Source organism: Strix aluco, chromosome 20 (assembly GCF_031877795.1).
Source record: "Strix aluco isolate bStrAlu1 chromosome 20, bStrAlu1.hap1, whole genome shotgun sequence".
In the NCBI taxonomy this organism is placed as follows: Eukaryota; Metazoa; Chordata; class Aves; order Strigiformes; family Strigidae; genus Strix; species Strix aluco.
Window position 1 is genome coordinate 5069688 of NC_133950.1, and position 15700 is coordinate 5085387.

The window sequence follows — 15700 nt, forward strand, 5'->3', positions numbered from 1 at the left end:
ATTTCTCTTGCCAGTGCAGCTCTCTGGCCAGGCTGAGGCTCTTCAGTGTGGGAAAAGTGCTGGTGCTGTCTCGCTAGGTATGAAAAACAGCACTCATCAAACGACCTTTCTGTGCTTTGAGGCTGTCTGTGGGGTCCAGATCAAACGCTTGAGCCCAGCTGAGTGCACAGAAGGGGCAAATCTCTGCACCACTAATCCCATGACCTCAGCCTTTTAATCAGAACCCAGAGATCACGGCCTGAAGCTCTTCCTCTGCCTTCAGTCCTCTGCCCTAGAGCCGAGCTCTGGGGGAAGGCCGTACGCCGGGTTGCACGGCCTCAGCTGTCCAAATACAGATGCTGGGAGGCGTCAGAAGCAGCCTGCTCACTGAAGCCTGCCTCGACTCAGGTCAGCGGATGCAAACGCAGTATCTGCTTCCCCGAGCAGGGCAGGAAGCTGCAGACGCAGCAGTGCCTGAGTACAAACTCGCTTCTCACCTGGCAAAAAACCAGCCCCCAGAGCAGCTTGGCTGGCCGGAGCATCACTGGAGCAAAGCCCCAGCCACAGGCAGAGCCCCGCAATGCTCTGAGTGGGGTTTTCAAGCTCCCGCATGGGTCTCTTACCTTGTTCTCTGTAGGAGCTGATGCCGGATGTTGCTGCTTGGTGATGTTCTCAGCCAGACACCAGCAGATCCTCTTCTTCTGCTCCTGGGAGTAAGTCTCCAAACTTAATAAGCACTCCGACTTCTGACGTAAAGGAAACACAGGCAGAGAGAAGGTCATTAGCTATGTGTCGCAGGGCCTGGCTTTGTTTGCAAACTACTTGCTTCCAACACACTGTATCAGATGAACGTAAGTATAATGGGAGAGCTCACACCAGTGTACTCTGCTCTGGGCACGAGAATGCAAAATAGAAGAGAAATCAGCTTCACGGTGGCATCTCCTCCAGAGAGAGGGTGGAAAGCTGCTGTGGTGCAGAGCAGCAGCCTTCTGCTTTAATAAGCAGGAGCAGAGTAGTAAGGCACGGGCAGAGCACCAGCAATTCTGCACCCTCTGCCACCACAGTGGAAACGTGTCTATTAAGCTAATTTAGAGGGTGGAAATTGCTCCATGCTGTACACAAACATTAATGAGGCCCCTTCGCATGAACTGATGAAAACAAGCGCCTTTGGGCTGGGCGGGGCTGGGAGGAAAGCAGACCTCAGGAGATGCTCCAGACCAGCCTCGCCTGTTCTGCTCCTTACTTAGAGCACACATCAGGGGTTGTTTTGAGGATGATGCTCCAGCTCTGGTCACGCACTGTCTGTGAGCAACGTGCAGTGAGGAAGGAATTAACAGAAATGATGGGAATTCATTCCAGCTGAGCCCACCTCCCTCATGCCCTAGCCCCTTCCCTGCACACACCCTTTTTGATATGGGCATGATCCTCTTGGACAGTTTTCTTTGGGCCAAATCCCACTCATTTAAGAAACTTTCTGACCAACTTCTCTCAGCAAGTGTCTCCCAGCCCTTATATCGCTCATCTCTTGTGCTAAAAATTATGCATTAGTAACATTTGCTGCCCACTGGAATTTTGCAGGTTTTGCTTTAAAAAGGGTCCAGAAATTTCCATGGCTGGATGATCTCCTTCTGTGGCCAGATATGGGGGGGAAAAAAAAAAAAAAAAAGCAGAACTTTAGTACAGAACTGCAAAGAAAGAAAAAAGTCTTCTACTAAAGGGGCATGAAAAAGGTCTTTCATTTCCCCCTAGGATTTCCTTCCAGAAGGGCAGGTCTCCAATAGACTGTTTTTCCCAGAAAGGTCAGAGAGAACTAAGGAACTTGCAGCTTTGTGACTCCAAAGACACAACACAAGCAAAAGGGGAAATGCCTTTTAGTCACACCATTTAAAACACTGTTTTTATTGGATGCTAATTCATTCACATTTAACCCAAAATCCCTACTAAAGCAGTAAATGAAGCAACCTCCCATGTTACCTCTAGTTCAGTCCTTTTCCCCTCCAAGGAGACTTCCAGGAAAAAGATTTGACCTTTCTTAGTCTGGACATCACCACATCTATTCCTACAGCCGAAACACTCTTAAACACAGAAGATGCATGCTCGGGCTTACTGAGAACTATCTAAATGGAATAGAGAGGTTTGTGACTCAGGGACACAAGGTGGTGGGGCTGCCCCTTGCCCCCCAGCTCCTGAGTTGCAGTGATGCTCTGAGAATCGCCCAGAGCATCACAGTGCTCTTTCTCATTCCAGGTGTCTCAGTCTCTCCCAGTCCCAGCTGTACCACTGTAATATCCACCCGTCCCTAGGAAGGTCCCTCATCATTCCTGCTTTCAGAGGAAATCCAGGCTGGCATTTCCCCGCCCCGCACTTGGGGCCTGAAGTGAATGGCAGCAAGGTCTCAGCAGACCCTAAAAGATCAGTACAGCTGCAAGGAGTCCAGCGTCCACACTGATGCTGTAACTACTGCACACTCCTGTCCCTACCAAGCTTCTACAATTTCCCCCTTTGTGAGACTTAAAGCAATTCCAAGGACATCTCATATCCCCTTGCTTGTAACGGATGCACAGCTCACCTACCCCTGCTCTGCAGCCCCGTGCTGATTCAATTACAGTCCCCATCTCTTTGATTGAATTTAGCATAAAGCGGTGCTCAGCCTGCACTGGCTGTTGAGAGCAAAGTGCCTCTCTCCCCCTGGTTCAGCCTCAGCCAGCCAGAGAGACTCCTTGGCCCCAACCGCCTCAGAATATTAAAGCCAGGAGAGGAGATTGCCCTCTGGCCAAAAGTCAGAGGATAAAGTCAACTAGCCCAACGTGTGTCCTGGGCAAGGCTGAGGAGGAACATGAACAGCCAAAATTGCATTTATTCAATCTGTACACATTTTACTACCATTTCTGTGCTACAGCAGTGAGACCTCAGCACTTTACGCCTTCATAGTGATACTTAACCTCTCCAACACCCATTTCCCAGGGGAAGAGCTCTGTTTCTCTCTCTTCTATCAACCTGCTCCCCCCAGTAACGTTCAGCTGAGTTGGGGAAAGAGGCAGCCCAACCCACAGGGGCTGAGCACCTCCCAGCTGCCTCTAAAGCACAGGCTCCGGCTTGCAAAGTCCTTTGGGATCCAGCCAGACGGAGGGCAGACGTGTGAAGGACTGATGGTTCTACGGGATAAAGCTCTACCGATGGCACGTGTCCCGGGAGCCCATCCCCTGCCCAGCTCAGCACTCCGGCGCACCGGGGAGGCTGGAGCAGGGAGGGTGGCTAACACAGGGGCTGCGCCATGTCCTGCGCACGCTGCCTCGCTCAGGGATCACTCTGGGAACAGACCTCCCCACTATTGTTTTCATTCAGGGAGGCTGCTGCTTTGCCTGCCAATATTTACAAAGAGAAAACAGGGTTTAATCTCACAGTGCTGGGAAAGGAGGATGCAGATGGCGTGAAGGGGGCGTTTGCGACTAGATAAAGCGAACGACTGAAGTGGCTGCCAGTTGCTTTCTGCCTGCCTTCACTCCAGCGTTCTGAAAAACATGTTATTGCAGGTGTTGCGTGCCGACTGACATGAGAGCCTCTGGTGAGCCCACGGCTCCGGGGCAGTGCCAGACCCTGCGCCAGCACAAAACCCAGTACCAGTACTGCCCATAGGAGAGCAGGAGGAAAACACAGGGCATGTATCACAGAGGAGGACACACACTAGCCAACACAAGCCCCAGACGGGCCCTGCTACAGCCAGGGATTATCTGCAGGAAAATATTCCTTTTGCTCCATGGGAAAAGCTCACCCTTGCGGACGCTCCCCCAGACTGAGACCCAGCCCCACTGCATCCAGGAGCACGGGGAGGTAACAGGCAAGGGGTCTGCCCAAGCAGAGCTCCTGGGTACCCCAGCAGACACCAACCAAAGAGAGACTGTTGGCTCCATAGCCCATAGATCAGCCAAGGACCTCCCACAGAACGGCACCACACCGCAGGAGAGGCCTCCAGACCCTACATAGCAAGACCCTACACTGCAGACATGCCCCTCTGTGCAGGACCCAGCACAACAGCAGCTGGTACACAAGTGTGGCTCTACATGACACTGCAAAGCTAAGATTAACAACAACAATGAGCTAGCCTCAGCCTGACACCTCCAATGCCTTGAACTCGGTGACCAGCCTGGCCCTGGGGCTATCTCATCTCACCACTGCCTCCCCCAGCTGTGCTAGCAGACCTTGCTCCCAGGGGGTGGTCAGGTCCTTGGGTGGATGTTCCCCCCGCAGATCAGGGGGATGCACTTCTGCTCCTTTCCCCAGGCTCCTCTCCTCTGCCGGGTTTATGGAAAAGTGGTTCAGGGACAGGGCTGGCAGCCTGGCTCAGCTCTGCCCAGCCCCTGGCCTCGAACATTCAGAGCATTGGTCCGTGGCCAAACCCAGCAGAGATCCCAGAGGGGAAGTTCCTCGGAAATGGGCTCCAGACTACAATAGCTTTTAAAATGCAGAGCAAACCTTCCACCAGCGAAACAGCAAGCCCTGGGAATATCCTGTGCACAAAACATGGGCAACTGCTGGCTGGTTATTTCAAGACACACAGAGCTAGGTCTGATAAGAAAGTTCAGTTTGCTCCCGTGCTAAGCTGTGCTGGGGGGTGCAGGGGACCATGTCTCTTCCTGTGGTTTTTGGACTCCTGGACACACTGGTGGTGCCCAAAAACCAAACACTGGCAGTAACAGCCGGGGCCCTATTGAAAGCTGGGGTGACCAAAAGGTGACAGGATCTCACAGGTGCTTGCACAGATGATGTGCACAGAGCTGCCGGTTGCAGGGCACAGCAATCTCGGCAGAGAAGCATCGCTCACTGCTGTGTGGATTGTTTTCGGGCCAGGGATACTCTAATAGGTGAAGATGAATGATAGATGTGTCCATCCTTCCTCATGACCCCAAGGGCTGGCTCTTAGGAAATGGGTTTTCATTGTCCTACAGACACCCATGAATCTGGAGAGGCACCAAGATAGCAAAGTGGACCTGCTACGTCATGGTGCGGAGCCACCAGTGGCTCCAACTCACTCCAGGCCAGACAGACCCTGTTGCACTTAGATGCTACTGTTAAGGAGGGGGAAGATGGAGAAGTAATGCCACGGGAGCACTGTTTCATGGCACAGCCTGGAGGATGCTAAGCCTCCAGGAGGAAAAGCCAGCCTCAATAACATTTTCCACCCATTTTGGAGCAACCAACAATGACACAGGGCTTGGTCTGTTTTCGCAGGCCAGCGGGTTGTCCTTAAGTGGCTCATCAGATAACAGCCTTCACAGGAATCCCCAGCCCTGAGACTAGCCAGGCATGGAGCTCCCACTGCAAACATCACTCTGGCAAACAGAGAGCAGGTCCACCACCTTCCCACTCTGCAAACATGCTTTCCTCTCAGGCAAGAGGACTCAGAGCTGAGCAGCCCCAGCAACAGTAACACTAAGCTTACCCACACGCTGCAAATGCAGCCCCAGAGCTGTCCCTGGCTCTTCCCCCAGCACAGCCTCAAAGAGAGCAAGCTCCAGCCTGTGCAGCCAGCCCCAGGGAACAGCAGTTTGCCTCCAAAATCACTCTCTGGTGCCTGGGTCTTTTAAAAATCTCTCTAGTACTGTAACTGCATCATATTGGCTCTTATTTTTGCCAACATTTGGGAAATGTGACCACAGAATTAAAGCTGGGAAAAAAAATTAAGAATTTCTGCTCCAACAAGCACATTTTGTGGTCATCTCAAAACTCATATTTAGGTTGAACTGTGTAAAGATTCACAAAACCAGGGAAGCAGAGCGCCCCTCTTTACCTGTTTCTCCAAGTGAGACACGAGCACTCCCTGCTCTGCCTGAAGAGACCTGAACTGGGAGCTGTCAGTGCCCAGGAGCTGCCCTGTCCCCAGGCTGTGGGTTATGCTAACCCAGGGCTTCTGCTACTGGTGTCATCCCACATCACCCAACCTGGGTAAATGCGTGCTGGCAGAGGAGACAGAGCCCGGGGGCTTGTCTGCACAGAGAAGCAGCTTGGCCACCAGCTCCAGAGCCATCGTTTTGCACGCTCTGGCTCCGGGCACGTGCCACTAGAGTGCTGGCTTGAACCAGATGAACGTTTCAGTTGCGGTTGAAATTTGAGGCATGTCATGGGGCTGCTGGGTAGGGCTGCATTTCAGGAATGCCTTGGCATTTGGGGTAATCTGCACACGGGCTCATGTCACATCCTTCAGAAGCACATTTCAGAATGTTGGTGGTCTTGGTCTAATGTTATCTCACTGCGCCTCCAGGCTGCAGTTGGGACTTCTCAGCATCACACACAGAGGAATCCAGTGGCTGGGACCTGCCATCCTTTGGATGGAGGAAAATGGAAAGCTCTATTCAGGAAAGTGTTAAGCTGTTGCTGTAGGCGTGACACGGCAGGGGGATTCAGCGTGTGCAGATTGTGTGTCCTGTTTTCACGTGAGCTGGGTGACTCAAAGCAACGCGTGCCAGTGCGCTGCAGCACAGGACACAGCCCCGCTTGGTGAACCTCTCCCGCATCCCAGAAATGAGCCACTGCTTGCCAGACACGGAAGAAGCAAAGGACATGTCAGAGGGCATCTGGTAACATCTCCTGACCACCACCAGCAGAGCGGCTGGAGGAGAGGGAGTCCCCTCTTATGCTGAATAGGACTGGGTACAGGAGGAGGAATGCAGAGGAGTACACTTCATGTTCTCTCAGTGTGCTTCAAATTCATGTAATAAAACTGGCAAGAGCAGGCAGTAGGGACTGTGTCTAGATTTTCCCTACTTGAAGTCCTTTGGTATGACTGATCCCAACACTTCTAGCCTCGTCTGCACTGCCCGCTCCACCACAGCCCAGAGGATCTTTCACCTTACTGCAGTACAACAAGCCCATCTGACAAAAACAGTCCATAAATGTGACAATTATCTCTTTTCCTATTATGAGGAATGAATTAGAGGAAATTGAGATACAATTTCAACAGAGCACATAGTCCACTTCACAGACACGCTCACCTCTTCTACCTTCTCCCATCCTGAACACAGCACCCAATGCCAGCTGACACTTGGTTTTCTCTTACCAGGAATTTAAATCCCAGCTATACTTCCACCCTGTGGTGCTCTGGCATCTGCAGGGTGACTATCACAGCACAAAATTCAGGATTCTGTGCTCTGGCCAGGCTGAGTGACTGCTAAATCACTGTTCTTTTTTGTAAAGTGGCTGTGGTTAAACCCCTCCTGCAGTGAGTTGTGTTGGGGTCTCGCAGACCGTGTCCTTTGGCCAGCGCTGCTTTGGGGGGCAGAGCTGGGCACAGTTCTTGGCTCCATGTCTCATTCACAGCCTCAAGGTTTTCTGTCTCTAAACTGGCCTTTTTGTCATTGCATTTTGTGGGTATTTTCTTGTATTTAAGCACCAAAAGTATAGCTGGAGCATTTGAAAAGGAGGGATCAAAACATCTGTCAGGCTACCCAAGCCCCACTAAGAAGAGTAACCAGAATGGGGGGAAACCGCAACAGCAGAGCCCAGCCCAGGGCACCAGATCCTCCTTAATGCTGGGAAAAAGGAGAAGGGGAACAACTTCCTTTGTTTTGGCCTCCTGACAAAACCATCCCATTTTGGATGGAAACAAATTCAATCCAAAATGCAAATCTATCACTTTGGGGTCAGAGAACAGAGGAATGGGAAAGTTGACTGAATCCCAAACTTTTATCATTACTGATGCTGTCTTTCCACTGCAGGAGCTCATGGCTGCTGATTATCCTTCCCCCAACAAGCCTTTCTCAGTCACTTCTGACCCTCACAGACCTGTGTGTACAGTCCTCTTTTCCCCACGATCACACGAAAACACATGATCAGCTTTCACCCACCTTAACAACTAACCCTCACTGCTCTATCAGTGAACTCACCTCCTTATCATCTCCTACTTCCCCAAATTTCAAGTCATGTGCACACTTTATCAGGCACAATTTGCTGTTTACTACCATGTCAATGATGACTGTCTGCAATTAAGCAAAAGCCAGGCTTCCCAAGCCCTCTCTGGCAGAGCAATGCTCATGGAAGATGATGTTGAGATTTCAGACCAGAGTTTTTAACTATTTATTAAGCACCACAGCAATTTCTTGTCTTTCCAGGTTTTCAGGCCAAGTGTTGTGTCATATCAAGCCAAGTGCCTGTGAGGATGTCTGCTCTAGTTGTGCTCCATCTGTACTCTTTATCTATCTTTCATTAAAAATTACTTTTTTAATTATTTACTAAACAAATTCACCTTAGCTGTTCAGTTGGTTGCGTAGGTTTGATGTCACCCCTGGCCAGTTCTTTTGCCCTTTTCCCTATAACCAAACCATCTGCCCTCTAGATCTGCCAGGACACTGCCCAAAAAACCTCCTTGTAAACTCTTCTGATGACACGTCCAAAACAGCTGACTTCAAAATTACGCAGGTGTATAATATCTGCCATGTCACAGCATGTCCCTGAGACTTAAAGTACCATCAGTAAATTGTTTTTCCAGCATTCAGATTTGCTGTATGGAGACAGGAGCCCCTGTTATTCCTGCTCTTTCCCTGCAGGACAGAAATGGAAATGCCACATCCCTAAGGGCATTAAATTAGGAGAACACTTTGGGAAATTAACTCTCCTATGGAGTAAGCTGGGACATCTCCAGCGAAGACTATGGAGTTATGCACATTGACACAAGCTACAATATTGCCCCTCACTAAAGTTGTGGTCCAGCTTAAAGAGCATTTGTTCAAAGCACGCCTTTGGCAGCAGCCGGGACATAGCTCGAGGATGCAAACAAGAATGGTGCCCACGGAGGACCCTACGGGTGCAGGGATGCAGGGATGTGTCCACATAGAGCCAGGGCATGGCCGGGGGGGGGGGAGCCAAAGAGGGGGACAGTGTCATTTCTCTGATACTTGTCTAGAGCATCTCCTGTGCAGAGTTAGGATGCACATCTCCAAGGCTAAACAAGATCAACCATAGATTTACAGCATTAATTTGCTCAGGTCTGTAAGTGTGGTCATTGCATCAGGCCAAGAAGTTGCTACTGGAAAGATTTTCTGTTGGAGCAGTTCCCCAAGAGAAACTCCAGTGTCTGCACATGAAAACTTCCAGAGAAAAAGATCGATTTTGCTAGTGCTTTTCAAATGAAAAACTTACTGAGTTATTTGGTTTTAAGTCAATTTGGTCTGAATATGTTGGGTTCAAATAAAAAAACTTCTAACAATGCAATAAAACACTGATCTGCAGTTTCCTATCAGTAGGATATTTCCGGAGCAGGGAAGGGTGTGAATACAGCCCCAGACCACATTCACATCTCTGGACTGGCTCCCTGTGAGGCTACCAGTTCCCACCACGCAGCAAACGTTTTCTTCTGACAGGTTTTACACATGGCATCATAGAAGGTGTATGTGCGCTGCAAGGAATGGCAGGCAGGCAGGGGCGAAACGGGGCCAAACCCCCGCGCTCCAGATTCACTAGGGTGCAGAAACATGGGCCCACACTGAATCAGCCCAAAAAAATGAAATGAAACATACACTAGACCAGGTTTGCATGCATTAGTAGTACTTATTCACATACCAATTTGCAAATAGAAAAAGTAGGCAAGCTTCCAGGTATACACTTATTCCTCAGATCAAAAGGTACCACCTTCACTTCCAAAATGCTGGCTTGCTTATGTGCTACTCCATGACCACCACAAGGAACAAAACCACCAAGAATGGACAGCTCAGGGGAGAACCTTCCTCTATTTCTGCATTCTTTCCAACACCAACCTATATTTAGCCCTTCCCTTCCAGAAGGCCACGTGCCCCACCAGGATCAGGGTCACCTGCACTCAGGACCTCCAAGCGTTGCAATTCACATGCTGAAGAGCCTGTAAAATAAACACCCTTTCTGCTGTAACCTACACCAAGTTATAAAGATTACTGTTTGCTATCTGACTGTAAATAACCAGAATGCACACGACTTAAACTCTGTGAAGTGATTTATTTACATGTGATTAGATGGGATCACTAGCGGTTGCTTTTTTATGACACTCCACTTGCCCTGAAGGTTGGAATTTTCTTTCTTGTTTAAAATAAGCAACTCACAGACAAGGAAACATACTTTTATTTTGGATCACAACAGATCCGAATGCAAAAATGCAACTTTATGGGTCAGAACATTACTCACAAACCTTCCAGATGAGAAGGAGCAGGAAACTGCAGCACAAGGCCTCGGCAGAGAGCTATTCCCACAGCAAACGCAAAGTCAGCCCGGCCCTGTGGGCTCCCTTTCAACTCACAGCAGCACTAAATACATCATTGCTCATTGCCGATGATTTGTGGGTAAGAAACAGCAGAACGAGAGCTTCCACCAACCTCCCAGGCCCCATCATGACAGCACAATGGATGCGTCTGCCCAGATCACGGCGACAGAAGAGCTCAGGCAATGATGATCACCAAAGTCCCCAGACCCATCACCTCCACCCCAGAGAGGACCAGCTGCAGAGCTGAGCCAGCAAAACACTCCCAGCAGGGTAAAGTGCTGCTGGGAAGCCCAGGGATGGAGCACTTGCTGCAAAGAGCAGGACAGGAGCAGATCAGGACGGGGAGAGACCCCTCAGGGTGATATGGGACGAAAAAGCCATGTCCACACAAGCATCCTTCCCTTATCCATCCTTATACAAAGCTTTCTAGCTGCTCTGAGCAGTCGCAGGGATGGGCAGCAGGACAGCTGCGTCCGCCAGCAGGACCCAGCCACAGGGCACTGCTGCACCACATCGCTGGGACCCTCGGGGTGCCAGGACTGTGCCAGCACCAGCACCCTGCCAGGGATGCCCTCCCAAGCTTCCCCCCGTCCTAACTCCCGGCAGCCCGAGCACGGCCTCGAAGCAGAGCCAGCCCCTTGCCGTGGGAAGCCATCCTTGCAGAGGGAAACTGTCTCATTCCCACAGTCAGGAAGGAGGCTGAGCCTTGCACCAGGGCAAAAGGAGGTCACACAGCCAGGAGCATGGCACCCACTGGACACCGCAGCCATCAGGCAATGGGGAGAGCCACACTGGGCTGGCCCGGAGACCCCCCGCAACAGCCCCACAGGAGAGTGCCACTTCACTGGGCCCAAATCCCAGCTTTCGTTTGACAGCAGGCCACGCCTTGAATCCCCCCTGCTGCAAAAGTAACCTTAACACCACAAACTGGTGCTCGCACCAGCCCAGCGAGGTATCCAAGCTGCCTGCAATGCCTCTGTGTGCAGCCAGCCTGCAGGAATGCCTTTGAGGGGGACCATCCCCTCCCACAGGCTGCCAAGACTTAAAGCCTCCTGGTGACACTCCCACAACCCTTTAACTAAAGCCTTGCTCCTGAAAAGTGAATGGAAAGAAGAAAAGACAGTTGACCTGAAGGTGACTCTCTTCTTAGCTTCCCTGTAGGAAGAAGATGCTTAAATACTCCCAGGCTGGCTCCTACGACAGCATCCCATCATTTAAGAAAAGCCCATCTTTGTTTGCTGAGGTCTGCCTGCACTGAGGACAGTTCACTGAGTCACACAATCCCCCACGCTGCAAAAGCAAGGGGTTTCTGCTCTCATGCTTTAACGACTAGCCCGTGTCCTTGCAGCCTCGTCACCCATTCCACGTGGCTCTCGGGGTTGTGACTTGCATGTCACTGTTTCCCAGAACAGCCACAGGGAAGTCGGGAAGCCACACCGTCCTGCGCTGGCTCGCTGCTGACTCACAGGCATGTCCCCCTCTCTGCGTCTCAGCTTCCCCTTCTGAACCAAAATTGCCCATTACTGGAGAGTCTGATGAGACTTACAGCTGGAAGTGCACTGTCCCCTTAACCTTGAAGCCGGCTGTTTCTATCTGTGCTATGTACTCACAGCGCACACAAAAAAGCCGCCTTCTCCCATCCTTGTGGCAATGACCCAGCCAAACCACGCAGCTGGAGAATCACCTCCCCACAGGCAGGATCTCACATCAGCCTGATCTCCCAGCTCTGTGCAGACCACCAGCCTCAAAGCAACCCCGTGGGCTCTGAGAGGGAAGGATGTTCTGCTCAGCAGGGTGCCATCTTTGAGCCAGGGGCTGCCCCGATGTCCCCTGAAAGCTGTGGGCTGGCACAGCGCAGGGTGTGAGCAGCCACTCCTGGGGTATGGGCATGTGGCAGATGGGAAGTGCCAGCTCCACTTGCGACCAGCTCCAAAACACTCTGAGCAGACAGGAGGAACAAGAGGGGGTTTGCAGAATCCGTAAGCGTGGCCGGTCCAGACCTACTATCCTCTGCGGGGGAGCATGCATGTAGGAAAGCAAATGTTTCATATTTTCCATAAAACTACTACACTCCAACCGCAATGGATGTCACAGATCTCAATCACCTGAGCTATTAGAGCCATTTAATTTTCATTACATCTTGACAAAGATGAGTCTTCACCTCTCAGGATCTCATAAAACACAGCCAGCTCTCTTTCAGTCACTTCTACCTAGAGGCCCAAAACTTCTAAATTAAACGTCAGGCTCCAAATGCATTTTTCCAAATGCATGAGAAAACGCAGGAGTGCCTCATCCCACTGTCAGGATGTCGCTGACAAACACCCATCTCAGCCTTTCTGAGTCACAGCACAGGATTAGCTGGGTAAGGAGACATCACGCAAGCCTGATGTCACACTGGGACACGCACTGAGCAAACCCCGAGGAGGCAGCTCCCGCCCCACCGCCCCAGGAAGAAATAGAGGAGACAAGGAAGAAACAAGAGGGAAATGTAAGACAGAACTCATCAGCCGATGGTTACACAGCAAGGCGTGCTTTGGCCCAAATCCCAGCCACTCAAGGTGAACAACTTTCATTCTGAACATTTTCATCCAACTTTCACAATAGCTTATTATTTCGTGGTGTTGCTGAGCAATGTTTGCCTTTCTCCTCTGTGCCCTGGGGATCTTTCCCAGATTCAAATTTCCACCTCTGAAAATACAAGGCCTTGAAACCAGGAACACTGTAAAGTCACTTGAAAAGGAAAAAAAGCCGCAATATTCAATGAATAAATAGGTCCAGTCATTGTGAACCAATTTTTCAGTCTCCTTGGCTGCTTCACGACACAAACGTAACTGTGCCAATGTCTGAGTGATTCCAAATCTGTTTAGAGCATTTAGCCATGTACCAGCCACACATTTTTAGAGTTATAATTATCTTTTAGATTGAGCTTCCTTATTTTATTTGAGGGCTTCAAATCTGGGTGCTTGAAGACAAGAAAAGCAAGATGCCTAAAAAATAGAGACAAAACAATTGGCAAGGATATCTGCCCCCAGGTGAAAGAATCCCAAGACAAAATGAAAGTGAGATGCCACAAGGAATGTGTGTACAAGGGGAAGGGGAAAAGCAAACCTGTCTCAGTGCTGCCCAGCCTCCCCATTCACAGATTCCTTTTAGCAGCTTCTCGCTAATATATTCTGGCTACAGCCATTACATTTCCTTTTCAGATCTCTGACAAATTAGTTTAAAAGCAAGTTAAAATCAGCCCGTTCAGTGCTCCTTGCCCCAGCAGAAAGGATCAGAGTTGTTAGTATGTGTTCAGCTCCCACTAGAAAGTTAATGTGGAAAACAGCACTACTCACCTCTGCAAGGTAAAGGATGCAGAATTTCCGATCTTCTGAACCTATGAAGAAGAAAAAACAGGATCATAATTAAGCTACAACTTCATTTCTGCAAGCAGAGCCACTGGCAGAGGAATTGGCTAAGAGACAGCATTTAATGAATATTTATTGTTGTCATCCTACAGTACCAGGCTGTGATCTGGGAGTGATGTATGCTGCATCTGCAGGGGCCATGCGCTGGGCAGGCTGCACTGCATGGTATTTTGCATGGACTTACTGCACGGTCATGGATTTTCCTTTGGGCTTGTCCTTTTGGAAAAAGGTTTGTTTCATTCAGAGGCCACGTGCTGCCCAATTCCTTCCCGGGGGCTGCAGACGCCCCACCAGTGCCCACGCAGCCATCCTGGGCACTGGGGTCAGGTCTCTCCCATCTTACCTCTGTGGATGTTTCCCAGGAGGACTAACCAGAGCAGCTCCTATTCCTATGTCCTTGTTTATTCCCAGCTTCTTGCCCCAAGCCCTTGGCAAGGCTGGTGGTATCTCTGTCTAGTGCTGTCTGTCCCAGCCTCCATCAGTGCCAGTGGTTGGGGTTGGTGCCTCTCCAAGGAGGTGGAGCTGAATCCCAGGGCAATGGGAAGCAGCTGACATGGGGCAGGGGAGAGATCTCATCCTGCTCTATCCGGCTGAGGGCAAATTCCCCAAGGTCCCGCCAGCGTGGTGCCACTCAGGAGACCTGGTCAAGGGACGTGCACTTCCACAACTTTGGGAAAGGAGTTGGTGCTGGAGGCAATGCAATCACCAACCTTGCGATCCGCATCTTGCTAAACCATGGAGCAGCCCAGTATGGCTCCTCACAGAATCACAGAATTGTCTAGGTTGGAAAAGACCTTGAAGATCATCCAGTCCAACCATCAACCCAACATTAACAGTTCCCAACTCCACCAGATCCCTCAGCGCTGGGTCAACCCGACTTTTCAACCCCTCCAGGGATGGGGACTCCCCCCCTGCCCTGGGCAGCCCATTCCAACGCCCAACAACCCCTTCTGCAAAGAAATCCTTCCTAAGAGCCAGTCTGAACCTGCCCTGGCACAGCTTGAGGCCATTCCCTCTTGTTCTATTGCTTATTACTTGGTTAAAAAGACTCATCCCCCCTCTCTGCACCCTCCTTTCAGGGAGTTGGAGAGGGCCATGAGGTCTCCCCTCAGCCTCCTCTTCTCCAGACTAAACCCCCCCAGTTCCCTCAGCCGCTCCCCATCAGACCTGTGCTCCAGACCCTGCACCAGCTCCGTTACCCTTCTCTGGACACGCTCGAGTCATTCAATGGCCTTTTTGCAGTGAGGGGCCCAAAACTGAACCCACTCATCGAGGGGCGGCCTCACCAGTGCCGAGCACAGGGGTCAGATCCCTTCCCTGTCCCTGCTGGCCACGCTAGTGCTGATACAAGCCAGGATGCCATTGGCCTTCTTGGCCACCTGGGCACACTGCTGGCTCCTGTTCAGCCGGCTGACAATCAACCCCCTCAGGTCCCTCTCTGACTGGCAGCTCTCCAGCCACTCCTCCCCAAGCCTGTAGCACTGCTGGGGGTTGTTGTGGCCGAAGTGCAGCACCCGGCATTTGGCCTTATTGAAGCTATCCCAGGGGATGTGGTACACTCCAGCTGCTCCACCAGGCTGGTTCCTGCAGGACTAGCCTTCCCTGTATCCAACAAATGGAAGATTTGCCCTGGTCTTCGATCCCAGCTGGTGAGACACAAGTGCCACAGCCCCAAGGAAGCCAGCTCCTGGCATACGTCAGCCTCACAGGAGGACACGAAGCTGCCACAGGACAGGGTCACCTCAGCTCTGAAGCAGGACATCCCATCTCCTGGAGCCAGCTTGCTCCTTCACACCAGCGTGCCCTGCACCAGCTCTGCCCTTGGCAGCATGCAGCACCGCTGGAGTGCAGCTTTCATAAGCCTTTTAATGACATTATCCCAGCCATGAGATCAGATCCGCAGTCTGGGCATGGCTGCAGATCCTATTCAAAGCAGTGTCAGCACAAGCTCTGCTTCATTTCAACAGCCTGAGCTGCGCTAACGATGGGAACAGGCTCTGTACAGTGGTGGAAACACCCTGTTCCCTAGAGGAAAGCAATTCTTCTGCCGCAGGCAGCAGCCCAAATGTCAAGATAAGAGCTGTGATCC

At 51.1% G+C, this 15700-nt stretch overlaps 1 protein-coding gene across 2 annotated transcripts in view; it reads right to left on the bottom strand.

The window, feature by feature from the left end:
- The window catches only part of RGS3 (regulator of G protein signaling 3), an 89422-nt gene that overhangs the window by 25769 nt on the left and 47953 nt on the right, over positions 1-15700 (bottom strand). For both annotated transcript variants that reach the window (XM_074846178.1, XM_074846179.1), the window contains 2 exons: positions 13540-13580; positions 603-725 (listed from right to left, as the gene is read on the bottom strand). In XM_074846178.1, coding sequence (XP_074702279.1) covers positions 603-725; positions 13540-13580 — 164 coding nt within the window. The remainder of the gene's footprint in view (positions 1-602; positions 726-13539; positions 13581-15700) is intronic.